Here is an 18655-nt window from a genome sequence, read left to right as displayed (position 1 = left end):
TCAGTGATTTTCTAAAGTGTAAATCTGACTACATCAGCCCTCTTCCTTCCCCCCTAGTAAACTGCATAGGCTCCCTCTTATCTCTAAGATTAAATATAACCTCCTCTGGCATTTAAGGCTCTTCCCTATTTGGCCCCTTCCTGTCTTTCCCTTCTTATATCTTATGACCTTTAAACATTCTATGATCTAGTTCTGCTGGCCTGCATTTTGGTTTTTACACACAATATACGATCTCCTGTCTTCATACCTTTGTTCTGGCTGTCTCTGGTACCTGGAATATTCTCCCTCTTTACCTTTGCCTTTTTCTGGCCTCCTTCAAGACTCAGCTCAAACATCATGTTATGCAGAAGGCCCTTCCCAGTCTTCTGAGCTTCTATTGTCTTCTCCTCCAAGGTTACCTTTCATCTACTCTGTGTATGTTGCATGTATGTGTATATATTACATAATGTGCTATTTGTATACTATATAAATATGTATATATACACATACATACACACATTTGAGTATTTGTCTTCCCCATTAATATGTGAAATCCTTGAGGGTAGGAAGTGGGTTTTCTTTGTACTGTTATCAATTGACATAGTGCCTAGCACATAGAAAGTGCTTAATGCTTGTTTATTAATTGAGTGAACTGGGGTATTAGTTAGTGAAAAATGTATGTTTCTTTAGTGTATAAGGCATCTTGAATGTAGGCTAGATTTTTTTTAAAGTGAAATGTCAGAATCTTGAATATTTGTATCTACAGTTCAGTAGAGAATGTTTTAATAAAATGGCAGTACTCAATCTAATAAATGCTTATTAAGCACCCACTGTGAGCACTCTTGTGTTAGGGTCTAGGGATACCAAGACAACATGAAAAACAGTCCTTACCCTCAGGAAATGTATACTCTGATTGAGTTGGGGAAAGACTGAAAAGGAAAAACTTCTATTTTCTTATGTTTACAGATGATGAAATGAAAAATAGTTAATTTCATTTTGTTTAGGGTGTGTAAAGAAAATATTGGCCTTGTTAGATGCCTAGAATTTTTTTTTTTTGGCGAGGCAATGGGGTTAAATGACTTGCCCAGGGTCACACAGCTAATAAGTGTTAGGTGTCTGAGGCCAGATTTGAACTCAGGTCCTCCTGAATCCAGGGCTGGTGCTCTGTCCACTGCACCACCTAACTGCCCCTGATGCTTAGAATTCTTAATCCTATTCCATTTTCCTTGAATAATTTATTCAGTAGAATTCTATTGACTAAGTCATTTTATGTTTCTGTTTAAAATGTGGAATATTCCAGGAAAATACTTGAAAGAAAATGTAATTTTGTTTTCAGTGTAACTATAATTGTTCTTTTCATCATGTCTATTTATAGCAAGGATTCTTAACTTGGGGTCCAGTGAGGTTCATCCAAAATTGTTTTTTGGATAACTGTATTTCAATAGAATTGGTTTCCTTTGTAGTATTATGTATTTTATTGTATGCATATAAAAACATTATTCTGAGGAGTCCATAGGGACCATAGCCCCCATTTTGGTTCATAGGCCATTGTATCCATGTTACAAAAAAGGTTAAGAACTGCTTGTATGAGAATTTTATAGTTTTCTGATAAATGAGGGGTATGGAAGGAATGAAAATTTTCTTTGTAAGATAAAGTCTACGACCTTTAAAAATATAATTTTATTGATATATTTTGTTTTTTTCATCACCTACATTTCATAATATATCCCATTCTCTCCCCACACCCAAAGCCATTCCTTATTAAAAAAAAAAGTATAAGAATAGAGGGGAAAGCAGCCCACCAAAGCTAATATGAGAAAAGATTGACATTGTTTGTTTTCCACAGCCATAGGTCCCCCTCCCCCACCTCTGCAAAGAAGTGGTAGAAAGTAGAGGGGAAAAGTACCTTTTCATATATTTTTGGAGGATTGAGCTTGGTTTTTTTTTTTTTTGCCATTTCTGAGCTTTCGTTTTTTATTTTTGTTGTTCTTTCTATTTACGTTGTTTTTTTGGTTCTGCTTATTTCAGTTCATATCAGTTATATATATCTTTCCATATTTCTCTGTATTCATCATATTCATAATTTTTAATAGTACAGTAATATTCTGTTATAGTCATGTACCACAGCTTGTTTAGCCATTCCCTAGTTGATGGGCATCTACTTTGTTTCCATTTGTTAGCTACTACAAAAAAATGCTACTCTAAATGTTTTTATTTTCATGAGGCCTTTTGTTTTGTCATTGAATTTCTTGAAGGGTATGCCTAGCTATGAATTTTCTAGGTCAAAGGATACGGACATTTTAATCAGCTTCTGTGTTTGATTCCAAAATAAATTTGAGAATGATCGGACAATTCAGTTTCTTTGCTTGATTCTAGATTACTTTACAGAATGTTTGGGACAATTCACAGCTCCATCAACAGTACATTAGTATGCCCATCTTTTTATAACCCCTCCAACACTGACTGTTTCCATCTTTTGTCATCTTTGCCAATTTACTGAGTGTGAGATGAAACCTTAGGATGGTTTTGTTTTGCATTTCTCTTATTTGTGATTTGGAGCATTCTTTTATATGATTGTTAACTTTACAGATGTTTTGACAATTATTTGTTCATTTTCTTTGACCATTGAGAAATGGCTTTTGGACTTAACATATTTCTGTTAGATTCTTAAATATTTTGGATATCAGGCCTTTATGAGAGATACTTGATATAAACATTGGTTCTCAATTGGTCCCTTCCCTTTTCTAATCCTAGTTGCATCGATTTTGTTCATGCCAAAATCTTTGCAGTTTCATGTAATCAAAATTATCTTCAGCTTTTAGTATGGGGATGATTTAAAATGAAATGCAATGATAAAGGAAAATATTTTGGTCCATGCAAAATGGAATGTGGAAATCTCATCACAAAATTTATGCTATGTCTTTCTTATGCTTTATTTTTCCAGTGTTTACTTTCACAACCCAAGTTCTGGGCCATTCAGACAACAGCTTTGATCCTTCGAACAAAACTGGAGAAAGGTAGCACTCGCCGAGTGGAACGGGCAATGATGCAGACACAGGTAGAGATGTTATAACTTTGTATACTTCTCATTTTCTTTTCTTTTTCCTTTATCACCTTCATCCCTTTACTCATTATTTATGTTAATCATGTAGCCCTTATTTAAATGCTGAGTTTTATCAATATCATTGTTTATGTTCATTTCTTAGTTTGATTTCAAAGAAAAGTGTTAATATTCCCTCTCCTGCACCTTTATTACTTTAGAGTAAATTTTTTGACATTTAAAAGCAATTCCTCGTCACTCTCATCCTAATAGATCTTGGTCGGTATCGTTTTACAAAAGTGTTCAGTTTTCCTTTTTGTGTGTTCCCTCTGTTAACATTGTTGCAGTCATTGTGTATGTTGTGTTTCTGCTTCTGTTTATGAAGAATTGAGTCTCTGCTGAAATGTTTTTCATTGACTTTGAGTCCATTCGTAAATATCAAGTTCTTTTAAACTTTTCTATTAAAATTTCACCTGTGTCCCTTAACTCAATATAGGGATTGAGGTAAGCTGTACCATCTGGAACTGAATTGCAAAATATTTTGCTAGTCAGCTTGGCATAATGGATGACGTGCTGTATTTATTTGAAGTTAGAAAAATCTGAGTTCCATATTTTACCTCCAACAGCGATAAGTTATGTGGCCGTGGACTATTCACATAACATCTATGGATGACAATTTCTGCATCTGTAAGGGGTCAATGTTACCCACTGTATTTACCTCTCAAGTTATTACAAAGCTTAAATGAGATAATATATGTAAAGTTACATATAAATATAGTTGTTGTGAGTGAGTTTTAATATGAAATATACTTGAAGTAGAATATCCTTGGGACTGACCATGGCTTCAGATATTAACTGTGAAACAGATTACAAGCCTTATGGCAGTTAAAGAATTGATTTTATTTTTGGTGGCCATAATAACAGTCCTTTATAGTTTTATCAGTGTGGTGCTGCTCTGTATCTGGAATTATAATGACCTGAAAGAATTAATTTTCTAAATGTGCCTAATTATCTCAAGGGAATAACTTAATCACTAAGTTGATCAGTCTTATTATGTAATCCTTGAGCTACCATATAAACCCCAGTGTGTGTTGGTTCAGATGTTTTTAAATTTATGGAATTTGTATGTGTGTTGACTTCTTGGAATGTCATAAGTTTGATTTATAGATTAATTTAGTTCTGCTCTAATTTTAAACTAAACATAAAACACTTCTGGATTGCAGATCGTGGTTGTATGTCCTCTTAAGGGCCTTAGAAAGAATTGAAACACTCAGCCTTCTTTAAAGACATTTCCAAAATAAAGCCATTTTTATTATAGAATCTATGAATTATCAATGTTCAGTGAATGAAGCAGGTTTATTAATTTTTTGATTCAGAATCATGGACTTTCAAAGCCAGAGGGGAGTTATGAGGTACCATTGTCCAATCCATGCCTGTTAAGCCTGGCAAGTGGGCATTGAATTTTTGCTCGAAAGATCTCCAGTAATAAGGAATCCACCACATCCCAAGGCAACCTATTTTATGTCTGGATAGTTCTAATTCTTAGGTTACAGGCAGTATGTTGTAGTGAATAGAGAGTTGGCCAAAGAGTCAGGAAGACTTGGGTTTCATATCTTGTTTTTGATACTTACTGGCTCATGAGCCTGGGTGAATGAGTTAACTTTTCAATACTTTGGGCAATTCTTAAAGTTGCAAAAAAGGATACCAGTCTGCACTGGTGGAAGGACTTCCTTAATATGGGCTCCTTACACAGACCAAGAGAGGCAGCTAGATGTCTCAGTGAACAGAGGTGTGAACCTGGAGTGAGGGAGACCTGAGTTCAGATTCAGCCTCAGGCATTTAACCTCTGCCTCAGTTTCCTCAACTGTAAAATGAGGATGATAACGGCACCTGCCTTGCAGAGTTTGTTGTGAGGATCAAATGAGATAATATTTATAAAGCACTTAGCATAGTGCCTGGCACATAGTAGACACTATATAAATATTTATTCCCCTTTCCTTCATGGATCCCTTTGGCAGCCTGATAAAGCCAGTGGACCCCTTCTCAGAATAATATTTTTAGATAATAAAATAAAATATACAGGATTGCAAAAGAAACCAAATATATTACAATGAAGGTATCAAAACAGTAAAGAAACAAGTTTATAATCCCCAGGTTAAGAATCCCTAGACTAGTTATCTCTGAGGTCTCAGCCAACTCCGATATTCTGCAATTCTCTGATTCTTTGTCTTCTTTTAGTCATTCTTTTTTTTTTTTTTTTTGTTAGGCAGTGGGGTTAAGTAACTTGCCCAGGGTCACACAGCTAGTATCAAATGTCTGAGGCTGGGTTTGAACTCAGGTCCTCCTGACTCCAGGACCAACACCCTATCCACTGCGCCACCTAGCTGCCCCACTCTTTTAGTCATTCTTATCACTGGGAAACCAAAATAGAGGATGTACTGATAATAACTTAGGCTTTTATTCTACCCTCTTCTTTTTAAACAGATGTTGATAGTAAGTTGTTTAGTTTTAGAGTTTAAAGTGACATTTGGATTTACCTTGTATGACCCAACCATTTACAGATGAGGAGTTGAACCCCAGAGAATTTAAGTGACTTGTTCAGAGTCACACAGCTAGATGAGGAGAGGTTAAGTCACACATTATTCCATGCCATTTAGCTTTATATGAATGCCTTCTCTCTCTCTCTCTCTCTCTCTCTCTCTCTCTCTCTCTCTCTCTCTCTCTCTCTCTCTCTCTCTCTCTCTCTCTCTCTCTCTCTCTTTCTCTCTCTCTCTCTCTCTCTCTCTCTCTCTCTCTCTCTCTCTCTTTTTACTGTGTCAAAGACCTAGTTAATGCTTCTGCCAGGAAGCCTTGTCTCATCACTCTTATCCATAGTGACTCTCCACTTCCTGAAATCTCTGGGCTTGTCTGCAGCAGGACTTTGGCCCTTGATTTATATGTGGAGTCTCTTTGAATTATTTATGTTCTTGTTGTTTCCCATTCAGAAGAATGTAGACTTCTTGAGGGGAGGGGCTGCTTCATTTTTTGTCTTTATGTCTCTAGCACCTAGTATAGTGCCAGAGTACCTAGGCATAGTAGGCACCTAGTGTCATAATGGATAAAACACTGGCCCTGGCATTTGCAAGTCAGGCCCCAGGTACTCAGGAGCTGTTTGACCCTGGGCAAGTCATTTAACCTCTGTGTGCCTCTATTTCCTTGCTTGTAAAATGGGGATAACAATAGCACCTACCTCCCAAGGTTGTTGTGAGGATCTAAGGAGGTAATATTTGTAAAGTACTTAGCACATTGTTTGTCCTTACTTGAAGAGGACCAGTGGGTACAGTGTGCTTGACTGTAGCTCATCAGTCCAATATGAGCTGCCTCTACCATAAGTCAGGCAGAAATAGTCCTTGTGAACATTAGGGATGGAAATGTCTCTAAATTTATGCATCTCATGTTTCCTTCCTAAAATTTTGCATTTCATGTTATTGATTGTAGCTTGTCATTTTAAAAAATTAGCCTAATTTTCTCTGACCACTCATCTATTAGAAGACAAAGTAGTTCTTTCTAAACTGTAGGTTTTTCTTTTAAGCCAATTTTAAAAAAGCAGGGCTGCTGCTGTGTGTTTCTTTTTCCAAACAAAGGCAAGAGAATTTGGAATTGTATGCATAAACTAGTTTTTACAAATTTCTTCTTTTGATCTCCTTTTGAATTAAAGATATAGTCTTTAATTTTTATTTATAGTACAAAGCAAAGCAAAAATACATTTCATGTTTAAAACTTTACTTCAAAAAATTAAATGGTTCTGTGACTTCATTAATATGCCCTTTCCATGAGTATGCATTGAAACCCATGGATACCATGTTATCCTTTTCAGTTCTAGTCTTAGCCTTCCATCAGTCCTCCACAGAAAATCTACTCAATGCACTGGTGGGTTTTCTCAGATTCTTTTACTATTCATATGTCCTAGGGCAGCACTTAGGCCTACTGTTCATTTTTTAACCCTTTCTTATGTAAAATGTAATTGTCCCACACACTTTTTTGGTTATATACATCCTCTTTGTCAGTGGTTGCCAAACTTTTTTGATCCCTCATTCCTATCATAAATTTTTAAAAGTATGTCACCTTCAATATATGTATATTAATGATTTGTATGCATACTGCTATAATTGTTTACACTGAAAAAAAATACACAATTTGAATAAAAAAGAATAAGATGAAGATAAAATCATGTTTGATCCTAGAGTAAATAAGGAACCAAAGGAGATCGTTGTTAATGTTTATTGCATGTGCAAACTTTTTTTTAACATTCGTTTTTTAAAAATTTGAGTTCCAAATCCCCTCCCTTCCTCTATCCTCTCATGCCTCTCTGAGATGGTAAGCAAGTTGATGTAGGTTATACATGTTCAATCATACAAAACATATTTCCATATTAGTCATGTTGTGAAAGATAACAGAGACCAAAAGCAAAAACATGAAAAAAGTGAAGTGTATACCATATCACCTCTTGTCCAGATGATTGCAACATAGTATGCTTTGATCTGCATTCAGACCTCATCATTTTTTTCTCAGGAGGTGTATAGCATTTTTCATCATGAGTCCTTTGGAATCGTCTTGGAGCATTTCATTCCTGAGAATAGCTAAGTCATTCACAGTTGATCATTGTACAGTATTGCTTTTTACTATGTACAGTGTTCTCCTGGTTCTGCTTATTTCACTTAGTGTCAGTTCATGTAAGTCTTTGCAGGTTTTTCTGAGAACATTTTGCTCATCATTTTTTATAGCATAACAGTATTTCACCACAATCATGTACAACTTGTTCAGCCATTCTCCAGTTGATGGGCATCCTCATCATTTTCCAATTCTTTGCCACCACAAAAAGAGCTGCTATAAATATTTTTGTACAAATAAGTCCTTTTCCCTTTTAAAAAAATCTCTGTGGGATACCTAGTAGTGGTTTTACTGGATCAAAAAGTATGCAGAGTTTTATAGCCCTTTGGAAATAGTTCCAAATTGCTCTTCAGAATGTTTGGATTAGTTAGTTCACAATTCCACCAACAGTGCATTAGTGTCCCAATTTTCCCATATCCCTAATTGAATAGATGAATGATTTGCTCAGACCTGCACTTTAGGAAAATCACTTTGGCTGCTGTGAAGAGGATGGATTGTAGTGGGGAGAGATTTGAGGCAGGAAGACCAATTAGGAGGCTGTTAACAATAGTCTCAATATTTGGGATTATGGAAAACACTGCAGTTTCTGAAATGAGGGTGTTCCTCCTTTCCATTTCTGGATCCAGCTTATTTTCCATCTCTTGTATTTCCATATCCTCCACTTATTAAAGAAATGGACTAACAGCTCAATGGGTGATATGTCCAAGTACATTTTGTAATCTATGCAGTGTGTAGTCTTTGTTTTGGCTATCCAACAAAAAAAATCTTTCTCGTTATGTTTTTTTCCTCTATAGTCTTTTAGGAAGGTGCCTCATTTCTGACTTCATATCTCATTAAGGAGAACCTAAAATATTCCAGGGCTTAATGTATTCTGCACAATATTATCTGCAAACAAGAGCATCTGAACAAATTCACCATCTATTTGGAATCCTTCTCCTACTAGGATATTGTGCAGGACATTATCCGTAACATTGGTAGATGCCTTTGGCAAATAGAGTAAGCAGGCTACTGAGGTTAAAACATTGCTTTTTGAGTTAGAAATCTTTGGCTCAAGTACTGGTTGCTCTGGGCAGATTATAAAATCTTGGAGCCTCATTTTCCCCAACTACAAAAAGGGGATAATAATGCTTATGCTACCTTCCTCATAGGAAGGAAATGTTATGAAAACCTTATGGAACCTTAAAGGACTATAATCGTTGTGAGTTATTAGGACTCCTGATTTCACACCTTCTTTGATGTTTATGATCACAGTGTCATTGTACAAAGGTACCTCTGTAGTTGCATTCACTGTAGAATATTGTATAGCCTTAATATATACATGGGTGATATTTTGAAGAGAATAATCAAAGCTAAGCTTTGTTTTACCGAATGAAATGCTTTTTTAAAGTAATCAATCAACCAAAATAGACACAATAGAATTTTATCTTCTCTTTACCTCCCAGAGAGAGAGAGAAATAGAGAGACAGACAGAGACAGACACACATGGAGAGACAGAGACAGACACAGAGAGACAGAGACAAAGAGACACACAGAGAGAGCATGTGTGTGTGTCTAAAGATGTGGGTTGCTATGAAAAATAACTTACAGAAGTTTGCCTGTTTCTTTCACATAGTTTATCAAGGATGCCTTCAACACATGCATAGATATTCTACTCTAACTGTGGGTGTTTCCTAAAATTTTCTTCTAACCCTTTTCTCTTCTCCCTCTACTTTCTCAATGATGTCATTAGCTCTCAAATGTTCAAATATCATCTCTAAGCAAATGACTCCCAGATTTATATATCACATATATTTATATATTACAGTCTGTCCTCTGAGCTGTAGTCCTACATTACTCATTGCCTATTGGACATTTGAAGCTGGATGTCCTAGAGACATCTCAAACCCAGTATCCCAAACTAAACTCATCTTCCTCTCCAAAATCTCTCTTCCCCTAAACTTCCTTATTTCTATTACAGGTGCTATCCGCTTTCCAGTCTTGTGTATTTGTAACCTTGGCATTGTCCTGTACCCCTCACTCTCACCCCATTTATCCAGTCAGTTGCCATATGTTGCTGTTTCTACCCTCACAAGAGCTCTTTTCTTTACTCACACAGCTATCACTTTAGTTCATGCCTATATCACCTCTTGTCCAGATGATTGCAACAGCCAGCTTATTGCTTTCCCTGTCACAAATCTCTCCCAACTTGAGTTTCTCCTATACGTTGCTGCCAAAGTGATTTTCCCTTAAGCTCAAATCTGACCTTATGACTCTCTGACTCAGTTAACTCCAGTGTCTCCTTATTACTTCTGCTTGTAAAGCCCTTCACAACCTTGCCCTAACCTGTCTAGTCAACCAGCAAGCATTTATTAGGTGCCTAGTATTCACCAGGTACTGTACTTGGCATTTAATAAGTGCTTGTTGATTGGTGAAGGGTCTGTTGCAGAGAGGTAGATCTCAGCTTGGAGTAAGGAAAAACTTCCCAGTAATCAGAGCTGTCCACATGTAGAATGTGCTGCTTCCAGAGAGATCCCTGGATTTCCCCTGACTTGAGATCTTCAAGTAAAGACCTGATACTGGGTTGTGGAAGGGATTCTATTTCAGGTGTAGATTGGATTATATAGACTCTTGTGTCTTTTCCACCTCTGAGATTTTGTGACCCTAAAAACTGCATGGCCTCTTGTGCTTATTGAAGATGTTCAACATTTTGTATCTGAAGATACTTTTTTGTTTCCTAAAGAATTTTTTTTCATTGGACTTGTGATTTTATTGGCATAGAGGACTTCTGTGGAACAAAAATCCCTCCACTACACTAGTTTGGCACCTGTTCTACAGCTTAGGGAGAAGCCACTTAGGGGATAAATGATTTGCTCACAGTCGTGGAGCAGGATGTGTGAGAGGTGGGACATTAATCTCTATCTTCCTGGCTCTTAGTCCAGCTCTCTATGCACTACACCATGTTGTTTTTCCTGAAAAATAAAGAGGAAAAATGAGTAGACTAGTTACTTGCACAAATTATGGTAGGATGCCCCCCCCTTCTCTTATTGAGCATTTTTCCCTTTCCTATAGTTTTAGGAAATGCCATGGACTTTCTGTTTTTATGCCACCTCAGTCAGAAATGAAAGTACAGTTCTTTTGTCATTTTATTCAGATCCTTTGATCTTTCTGTGATTTCATAGATGTGAGTTTTGGATCATAGCTTCCTCTTTTCCTTTGCATCCTCTGTGGTCCTTGTCCATATCCTTCCATAAATCTTCCACATATAATCCACCCAGCATGCTGCAGACCTTTTTTGATTGTCTTAATATTTTGTAGCTTTCAGTATAGTATACGGTCTCTTCAGGGCATACACTTCAGATAGCAGAGGTAGAGACAGGAAAGCTTTGGGATCAGGATTGTCGTTAACATCGTGGGACTGGTTTCTGTGTGGTCTGAAAAATCCATCTTAGAAAAGAGTCCTTTTCCTATATAACGTTTTACATGTTGGTAATGGCCAACATCCTATTATAACAAAAATACAATTTAGCTAGGAAAAAGTGGCCTTACAGGTAAAAACGTCAGTGTTAGATTGGTTCCAGAATATTAAGATCTCTACATTGAGGCTTGTCCATATGTCTGAGAATATTTAAAGAACATGATTTTACATATATTACATTTATTAAGTTAATGCACTGCTGGAATTTTATGTAACACTTGGGCATAGTCCAAAGTTAATAGCCTCAGAAGTTTTTTTTTTGGAAGAAAGAATAATACCAGTAATAACTTAGCATAAATTCATTGCCTGATCCTTTTATGAATAATTTTTCTAAAGTCAGTTTTGCTTGCCATGTGAATTGTCACAAATAGTGTAGGGGGCAGGCAGCTAGGTGGTACAGTTGATAGAGTACTGGGCTTGGAGTCAGAAATACTCATCTTCATGAGTTCGAATCTGGCCTCAGTTACTTACTAGCTGTGTAACCCTGGGCAAGTCACTTAACTCTGTTTGCCTCAGTTCTTCATCTACAAAGTGATCAGGAGAAGGAAATGGCAAACCACTTTAATATCTTTGCCAAGAAAACCCCAAAAATGGAGTCGTGAAGAATCAGACACAACCGAAACAACTGAACAACAATAAATGTAGGAGCTAAATGTGGCACACAATTGACTGATGGGAGCTTCTTACACTCATTCGCAGGACTTTTGAATGCACGTTCTTTAATCTCCCCATATAAATTCTTTTTTTTACATAGAAGTCATTATTGTGACGTGGAGGAAACCCTGTGTTCTCAAAGGCTGTGTCCATCTAGCACAAGTTTTGGCAGTTTCTGCTGAGCTAGAAAAGTTTCCAGCATGGCCCTTGAGACCGACTGCTGTCTAGATTAGACAATCTAATTTTTGATCATGATAATTCATGAAGTGGATATGAGTCAAAAATTGCTCTCAGTCTTGTTGTGACTCTTTCTCTTTTGTAGTGATAATGGTGGAGTGGCTAAAGAGCTTAAGAACCACACAAAGTTATTGGACTGTCTAGGACCTGTAATTTAACTGTGGTTTCTCTTAATGTGCAGTCTTTATCCAATGACCAATGAAGCAATGTATGCTGGAAGCAAGGGAAAACCTCCAACACCTTGATTAGATTCTCTGTGGAGTGTTTACAGAACAAATGAATAAGAATCATAACAAGGAGATTGTTATGATTCAAATTAAGGTACTTTGAGACACGAAGTTCTGAGCACATTCAATTTATTGGTAAGGCTAACAGTTACCAGTAAAAGGGTCTCTCAGCTCGCTAGCAAGCCAAAAGATCCCAAATCAGGGCAGATAGATAATTTTTACAGAGAAACAGAGGAGAATCCTCCAAAATAGAAGGCAGTATCATAGATGGGGAAAACAATATGATTGGTTACAGCTTTGTGTGAGGAGCAATATGATTGGCTGGAAATTAGGAGTGAGGGGCTAGCAACAACCCCTTCTTCCATCCTGTTGCTAAGAAATGTTCATTGTTTGAGTCCATCTACAAGGACAGGTTAGTGTTAGTGGACCAGGTAACAGACCACATTCTTTGAATCTACCTGCATCCTTCAAGGGTTACAGATTTTTTTTTTTTGAGGCAAGAATAGAACAGTGATTAGCAGGAGAATCGAACTTTCAAATTTAACTCCAAGACCATGATTAATTTACAAGAAAGCTGAATTTCCAAACTTAACTCTGAGACAAATGAAACATGACATAGGCAGTTATAAAATGTCAGCAGTGCTATAGAATGAAATAAATAACAAAATAGAATCAGTTACAAAAATGGAAGCATGAAGACAAAATCAGTTTGATTTTCTCAAGATAAAAGGGTTGTTATTAGCACTGTCAGAGATACTTCCCACATTGAAGAGATCATGTATCACTCTTAGTGTGCTTAGGTAATTCTTGGACTTGAGTTATAAAATTAGAAAATTTTAGCAGTACAACCTATACATTTCATTTTACAGATCAGAAAACCAAGCCCCAGAGTGATTAAGTGATTTGTCCAGAGCCACAGAGCAAGTTAACAAAATAATTGTCTCCTCTTTTGCTGCCTTTCTATTTTATAAAACCATCTCCAGGATTTTCTGTTGTTCTATTCTTATATGGCAGTATGTGAGGAAAAGAAAGATGAATACACTTAAGTAGTTAAAGATATCTTATTGGTAGGAAGCATAAAATATCTTCTAAACTTTAGGCATCACCTCTTCTTCCTTTGGGGTCATGATTTTTTTTCAACCTGACATTCATTCATTAAGTATTTATTAAGTTTTAACTATGTGCTAGTCAGGTGGTTAGGTGCTGGGGATACAGAGAACAAAGTGAAAGTCTCAGCCCTCAAAGAGCTTATGATCTCTTAGTGCTGACAAGATATATGTGGAAAGGTCACTTACTCTGAATTCAGAGGACCTCAGTTCAAGTTGGCTGTGATGCAGACTACACATGTGACTTTAGTCAAGTCATTTAACTTTCTGGAGTTTCATCATCTGTAGAATGATGGGAGTTATAGGAATAGACAGCCTCTGAGGTTTCTTCCAACTCTACATTTATTATGCTATAATCCTAAGTATGTACAAAGAAGATATGAGGTGACTGAGGAGCAGCTGGGGAATCAGACAGTAGGAGGTGATAATGTAACTGAATCTTGAAGGAAAGGAAATTTTAAGAGTAGAGTTGAAGGTAGAGTGTATTCCAGGCATGGGAACATCCAGTGAAAAAGCATGAAGAGTGGAAATGGAGTGCTCATAAGAGGAACAGCAAGAAGGTTATTTTGGCTGGATTGTAATACCTGATTGAGAATAATGTGTCACAAGACTGGAAAAGTAGGTGGGGACCAGGTTGTGAAGGGCTTTAAATGCTAAACTAGAAGAATGTCTATTTGCTTTTAGTTTATTGAATCTGGGAGTGAAATGGTCAGACCCACGTTTTAGGAAAATCCATTTGGCAGATGTGTGGAGGATGGATTGGAGTTGAGAGATACTTGAATGGGAATTGTGTGGGTGAAGAGAAATGGACATATGCAAGAGATGTTGTTGAATTAGAAATGATAAGATTTGCCAGTTAATTGGATATGTGAGATTTGTGAGGATGAAGAGTTGAGGATGACACTAAGGTTGTAAACCTATGTGTGATGGTTCCCTCAACAGGAATGGGGAAATTTGGAAGAGGGGTAGTTTTTGTTTGTTTGTTTGTTTGTTTGTTTTTGGTGGAAAATAATGAGTTCTGTTATGGAAATGTTGAGTTCCAGGTACTTATAAGATATCCACTTTGAAATGTCCAATAAGCAGTTGTCCATTCTGGATTGGAGGTAAGGAGAGAGAGTAGTAGTGAAAATATTCACAGAGACACACACACATCTCTCTCTCTCTTCTCCCACCTCTCTGTCTCTCCATCTTTATATTTCTATCTCTGTTTTCATCTCTATCTCTAGGAACCATCTGGATAGAGGTAATAATTGAACCCATGGGAGAAAATAAAGTTACCAAGTGAGAAAGTATAAATAGAAGAAACAGGTGACCAAGATTGAGCATGGTGGCACACTTAGAGTTATGAGGTATGGTATAGCTGATGATCTACCAAAGGATACTGAGAAGAAACAGTTAGACTAGAAGGAAGAGAACGAGGAGAGACCAGGGTCACAAAACCCTATAGAGTAGAGACTGTTCAGAAGAAAAAAGGTTCAGAAATGAAAAGAAGTTCAGAAAGAAATAAGAAAGGATAGGAATTCGATTTAGCAATTAAGAGATCATCAGTTATGTTGGAATGCATTTCAGTTGAATGATGAAGTTAGAAGCCAGATTGCAAAGCATTGTCCCCAGTATCAATGTCCCCAGTATCTTTTATCGGATCCCCACTGCCTATTTAAAATCCTAGTCTTTTGGTCATCACTGTTGTCAGCATCTCTAGAGTACTCCATTAGAGATAATTACTCATGTTGTTGGATTATTTGTATACCTTATTTCCCCCAATAGAATGTGAGTTTTTGGCTGGAAGGGACTGTTTTCTTTCTTTCCTTTTTTTTTTTGTCTTTGTATCCCTAGTAGTTAGCCAAACAACAAACACATAATAAGTCCTTTAATAAGTACTTGATGCTTGCTGGAGTAGAATATGTGGATGACCAAAGTTGTCTATTTCATTGGATATTCTTCCTGAGTCCATTACGGAATGATAGATTGGAACAACTGTTTGTTGGGAACAATTGTGAACACATACTGAGTTTTCTGCTTAAAAGGGAAGCATGCCTTTTATTCTGCAGGCCAAAGTGAAAAGCCTGTGCATTTCTCTTTTGCTTTGTGAATTCACAGATGTGTGAAGAGATTTCCAGCAAAAGCTTAGGTTGGATCCAAGTCTTGTCAATTGATGTCAAATTCTGGCAGCTTTTCTATGCCCATAAATGCAATTATGGCTACACAAGTTCGAACTCTGCCATCAAAATTCAAGGGGAGAGCCTTGCTTTCAGAATATTGCTCAATAACTTTAGAAACTGAAAGAGTAGCAATGATTTGTTGCTGAGGAGTTGCTTCTCTAAAGCACTATCTCCTTTCCCCTCCAAAAAAAAAACTTCCAGCTGAGCATTTTATTAGTTTGCATTAGAATTGGGAGATAGTGTCCTTATAATCCTCTTGGTATTCATTGCATGCCTCTTGACTTTGGATGTAAGCCAGTTTGGACTGATCTGGTCCCCTCTGCTTTGTTCTTGAAATATATATGATTTGAGTTATTTACCCAAAAGAATGAGCAAGAAAGTCATTCAGCTATCATTTCATTTTCACTTGCCTCCTCTAGTGCAGCAGACAGTACATTCTTTCTCTTTCAGAACTGCACATGTGAAGGAGAAAATGCACTTTAATTATTCTTCTGTGCCCCAGAGCAAGGAACTTGAGAGGGGAATTATTATTTCCACCAGTGGGTTGACTGCACATCTCAGAGGAATGAAGGCAGTGGGAACGCTGTCTAGCTCTACTAAGATTTATAGGGTTCGAGTATCTTATTAATTAAACATGCTGGTTTTTCCAATCTAGCACTTTTCAGCACAAGAGATTAAGTGCCCGCTCAAGAGAAAAGGAAGACTTTGGGAGGAAATGAATATTTAAGTTTTTTTTTTAATTAAATAACATCAGAGGGCATGTAAATGAAAGGCACAGCTTTGTTCATTTGGAATACTTTTATGTCATTTCTATTTTTTGGTGTTCATAAAAGTTGAGTTGGTGGTTGCCCACTCTAAGCTTAAAAAAAATAACTGCTGCTGTTTTGTTTCAGAATGAGATACTTTAATGTTTGTTTTTCATCCCTGAAAAGTCGAAAATGTTAGCTGTGAGAGACAGCGTAGGGTAATGGGAAGATTACAGGAGAAGAGTTGAATTTAGGGTCTGTCTGCTTTGCTTACTACAGCTGTGCCTGTTCATAAAAACACTTAACCTCTTCATTTCTTGGTTTTTTCATCTTTAAGATGGGGATAAAAACCAATTAACTTCACACAGCTGATAAGACTAACACTGCTATTAACTATAAAGCACTATTTCAAAATAGTCTATAATTATCAATAGAAATCGAAATAAATTAGACATTTAAAAATAGAGGTGTGGAATCTCACAGTTTAAAGAGTTCAGGAGTCAAAGGACCTGGATTCAGATTCTGACTCTGACACTTTGGATCTGTGTGGTCTTGATAAATCACTTAATTTCTCTGGGCCTCAGTTTTCTTAACTGTAAAATGGAGGAGTTGGGAGCTGTGATTCATTTTAGATCTAACTCTGTGATCTTATAACATATTCATAATTATCAACAAGTACTTGTTGGAGTAGAAATGTTTAGTCTGGTGGTAAAAGTAATTTTCTTACATGCTTAAAACCTTAAAGCACCATATAAATGTGAATTATTGTTTCCATGGCACTGAAACAATTCTTCCCTCATATCTGTTACAGTAGGTGGTGCCCTCACACTGCCTTGAATTTTTAGGCTTTTAGTCCTTTTAGACCCTCAGACTTGTGACCTGATATGAGATGAGGCAGTTTCCATCCTCCCAGACAGATGCATGAGACTTTAATTTTTGAGTCTTCTCAAATGATTCTTCTTCCCTGCCCTGGCCCTTTAATCTCAGGTTTCTAAACCTCAGAGTGAGAAATAGTTTTTCTGTATATCCCAACTAACTTGACTTCAAATGGGGAGAAGGTTTGGAACAGCTGTAGGGAATGCTATTGAGAACTGGTTTTGGATGAGTAAAAGACTGTAACCTTCTAATCCTCTGTTATTCTTCTTAATGTCCTTCAGTAAATCCTCCAGAGTGAATCTACACAATAGAAGCTTTGCTCTGTTGGGAATATTTTAATGTTCCCCTGATACCATTGTAATGCTTGGGTTGTCCATTTTTTTGTCCTCTGTTCCTACTGCATGACTATCCCACTTCCTTGTTCCTGTCCTCAAAGTGTACATGCTATCGTTGGTAATTGTTCTGCTTGGTTACAGTAACTCACCATTGCCCTTGGGGTCAAAGGTTATCATTTCACATGACCCACAGTTAACACAGCGTAACTGGATTTGTCTCGGTGCTGAAACGATGAGTCTTGATGCCAGGGGCAGCCTGTGACCTTACATTCTACTCTTCTCATAGTGCTCAATTTTAGATTACAGTTCTAAAACTGTTCAGTTGTAGATTCTTGTTCGTTTGCATTCCTTTTCCAAAATATTGGTACACAAGTGCACACATAGTACGAGTCCAATATCTTCACATTTGTGATTTGTTCAGAGTGTATTCTTGTGAGTTTGAGTATAGTGTGAGGTAGAGCTCTTTTGAATGGTCAGAGGTCTCACTTTGGCTTGGTTGAAGGAATTAGGGATAGTTAGCCTGGAGGAGAAGGGTCTTTGATAGTTATCTTCAAGTATTTGAAGGGCTGTCACTTGAAAAAGGGAATAACTTTGTTCTTGTTGACTCCAGAGGGCAAAACTAGGAGCGGTAGGAGCAGCTAGGTGGTGCAGTGAATAGAGCTCTGGCCTTGGAGTCAGAAGGACCAAATCCCACCTCAGATGCTTAACTTACTAGCTGTGTGACCTTGGGCAAGTCACTTAACCCCGATCACCTCACCAAAAAGCAAAAAAAACCCCAAAAACCATACAAACAAACAAAAAAAGTAGGAGCTATAGGTGAACTTTTTAAGGTTGCTGTAATGGAAATTTTCCTAACAAGTAGAGCTAACCCCAAAATGGAATGGGCTATCTCTGGAGTTAGGGAGTTCACCTTCATTGGCAGCTAAATGACCAATATGTCCTATTACTGATTGGCATCAACATTAGACAATTGTCTTTGGGATTGATCTAACAAGGAATGTTTTATGATGTTAACATTTATGTGAGACACTTTTTGGGAGGAAAGCCTGAATTTTGCCTTATGAAGTCAAATGCTTTCAAATAATCCAACAATAACAAACACACCATCCAATCTCTACAGTAAATTTTATTTTTATTACCATAAATATAAAGGTCTGCTGTAAAAAAATCTGGAATGAAAAAAAAACCC

At 37.0% G+C, this 18655-nt stretch overlaps 1 protein-coding gene across 2 annotated transcripts in view; it reads left to right on the top strand.

The window, feature by feature from the left end:
• Positions 1-18655, top strand: part of TTC27 (tetratricopeptide repeat domain 27) — a 246620-nt gene that overhangs the window by 110806 nt on the left and 117159 nt on the right. For both annotated transcript variants that reach the window (XM_020972342.2, XM_020972341.2), the window contains exon 10: positions 2924-3037. In XM_020972342.2, coding sequence (XP_020828001.1) covers positions 2924-3037 — 114 coding nt within the window. The remainder of the gene's footprint in view (positions 1-2923; positions 3038-18655) is intronic.

Source organism: Phascolarctos cinereus, unplaced genomic scaffold (genome assembly GCF_003287225.1).
Source record: "Phascolarctos cinereus isolate Bilbo 61053 unplaced genomic scaffold, phaCin_HiC Scaffold_2;HRSCAF=192, whole genome shotgun sequence".
Classification (NCBI taxonomy): Eukaryota; Metazoa; Chordata; class Mammalia; order Diprotodontia; family Phascolarctidae; genus Phascolarctos; species Phascolarctos cinereus.
Note: the sequence above shows the minus strand (reverse complement) of the source record. Positions and strands in the feature narration are given on the sequence as shown.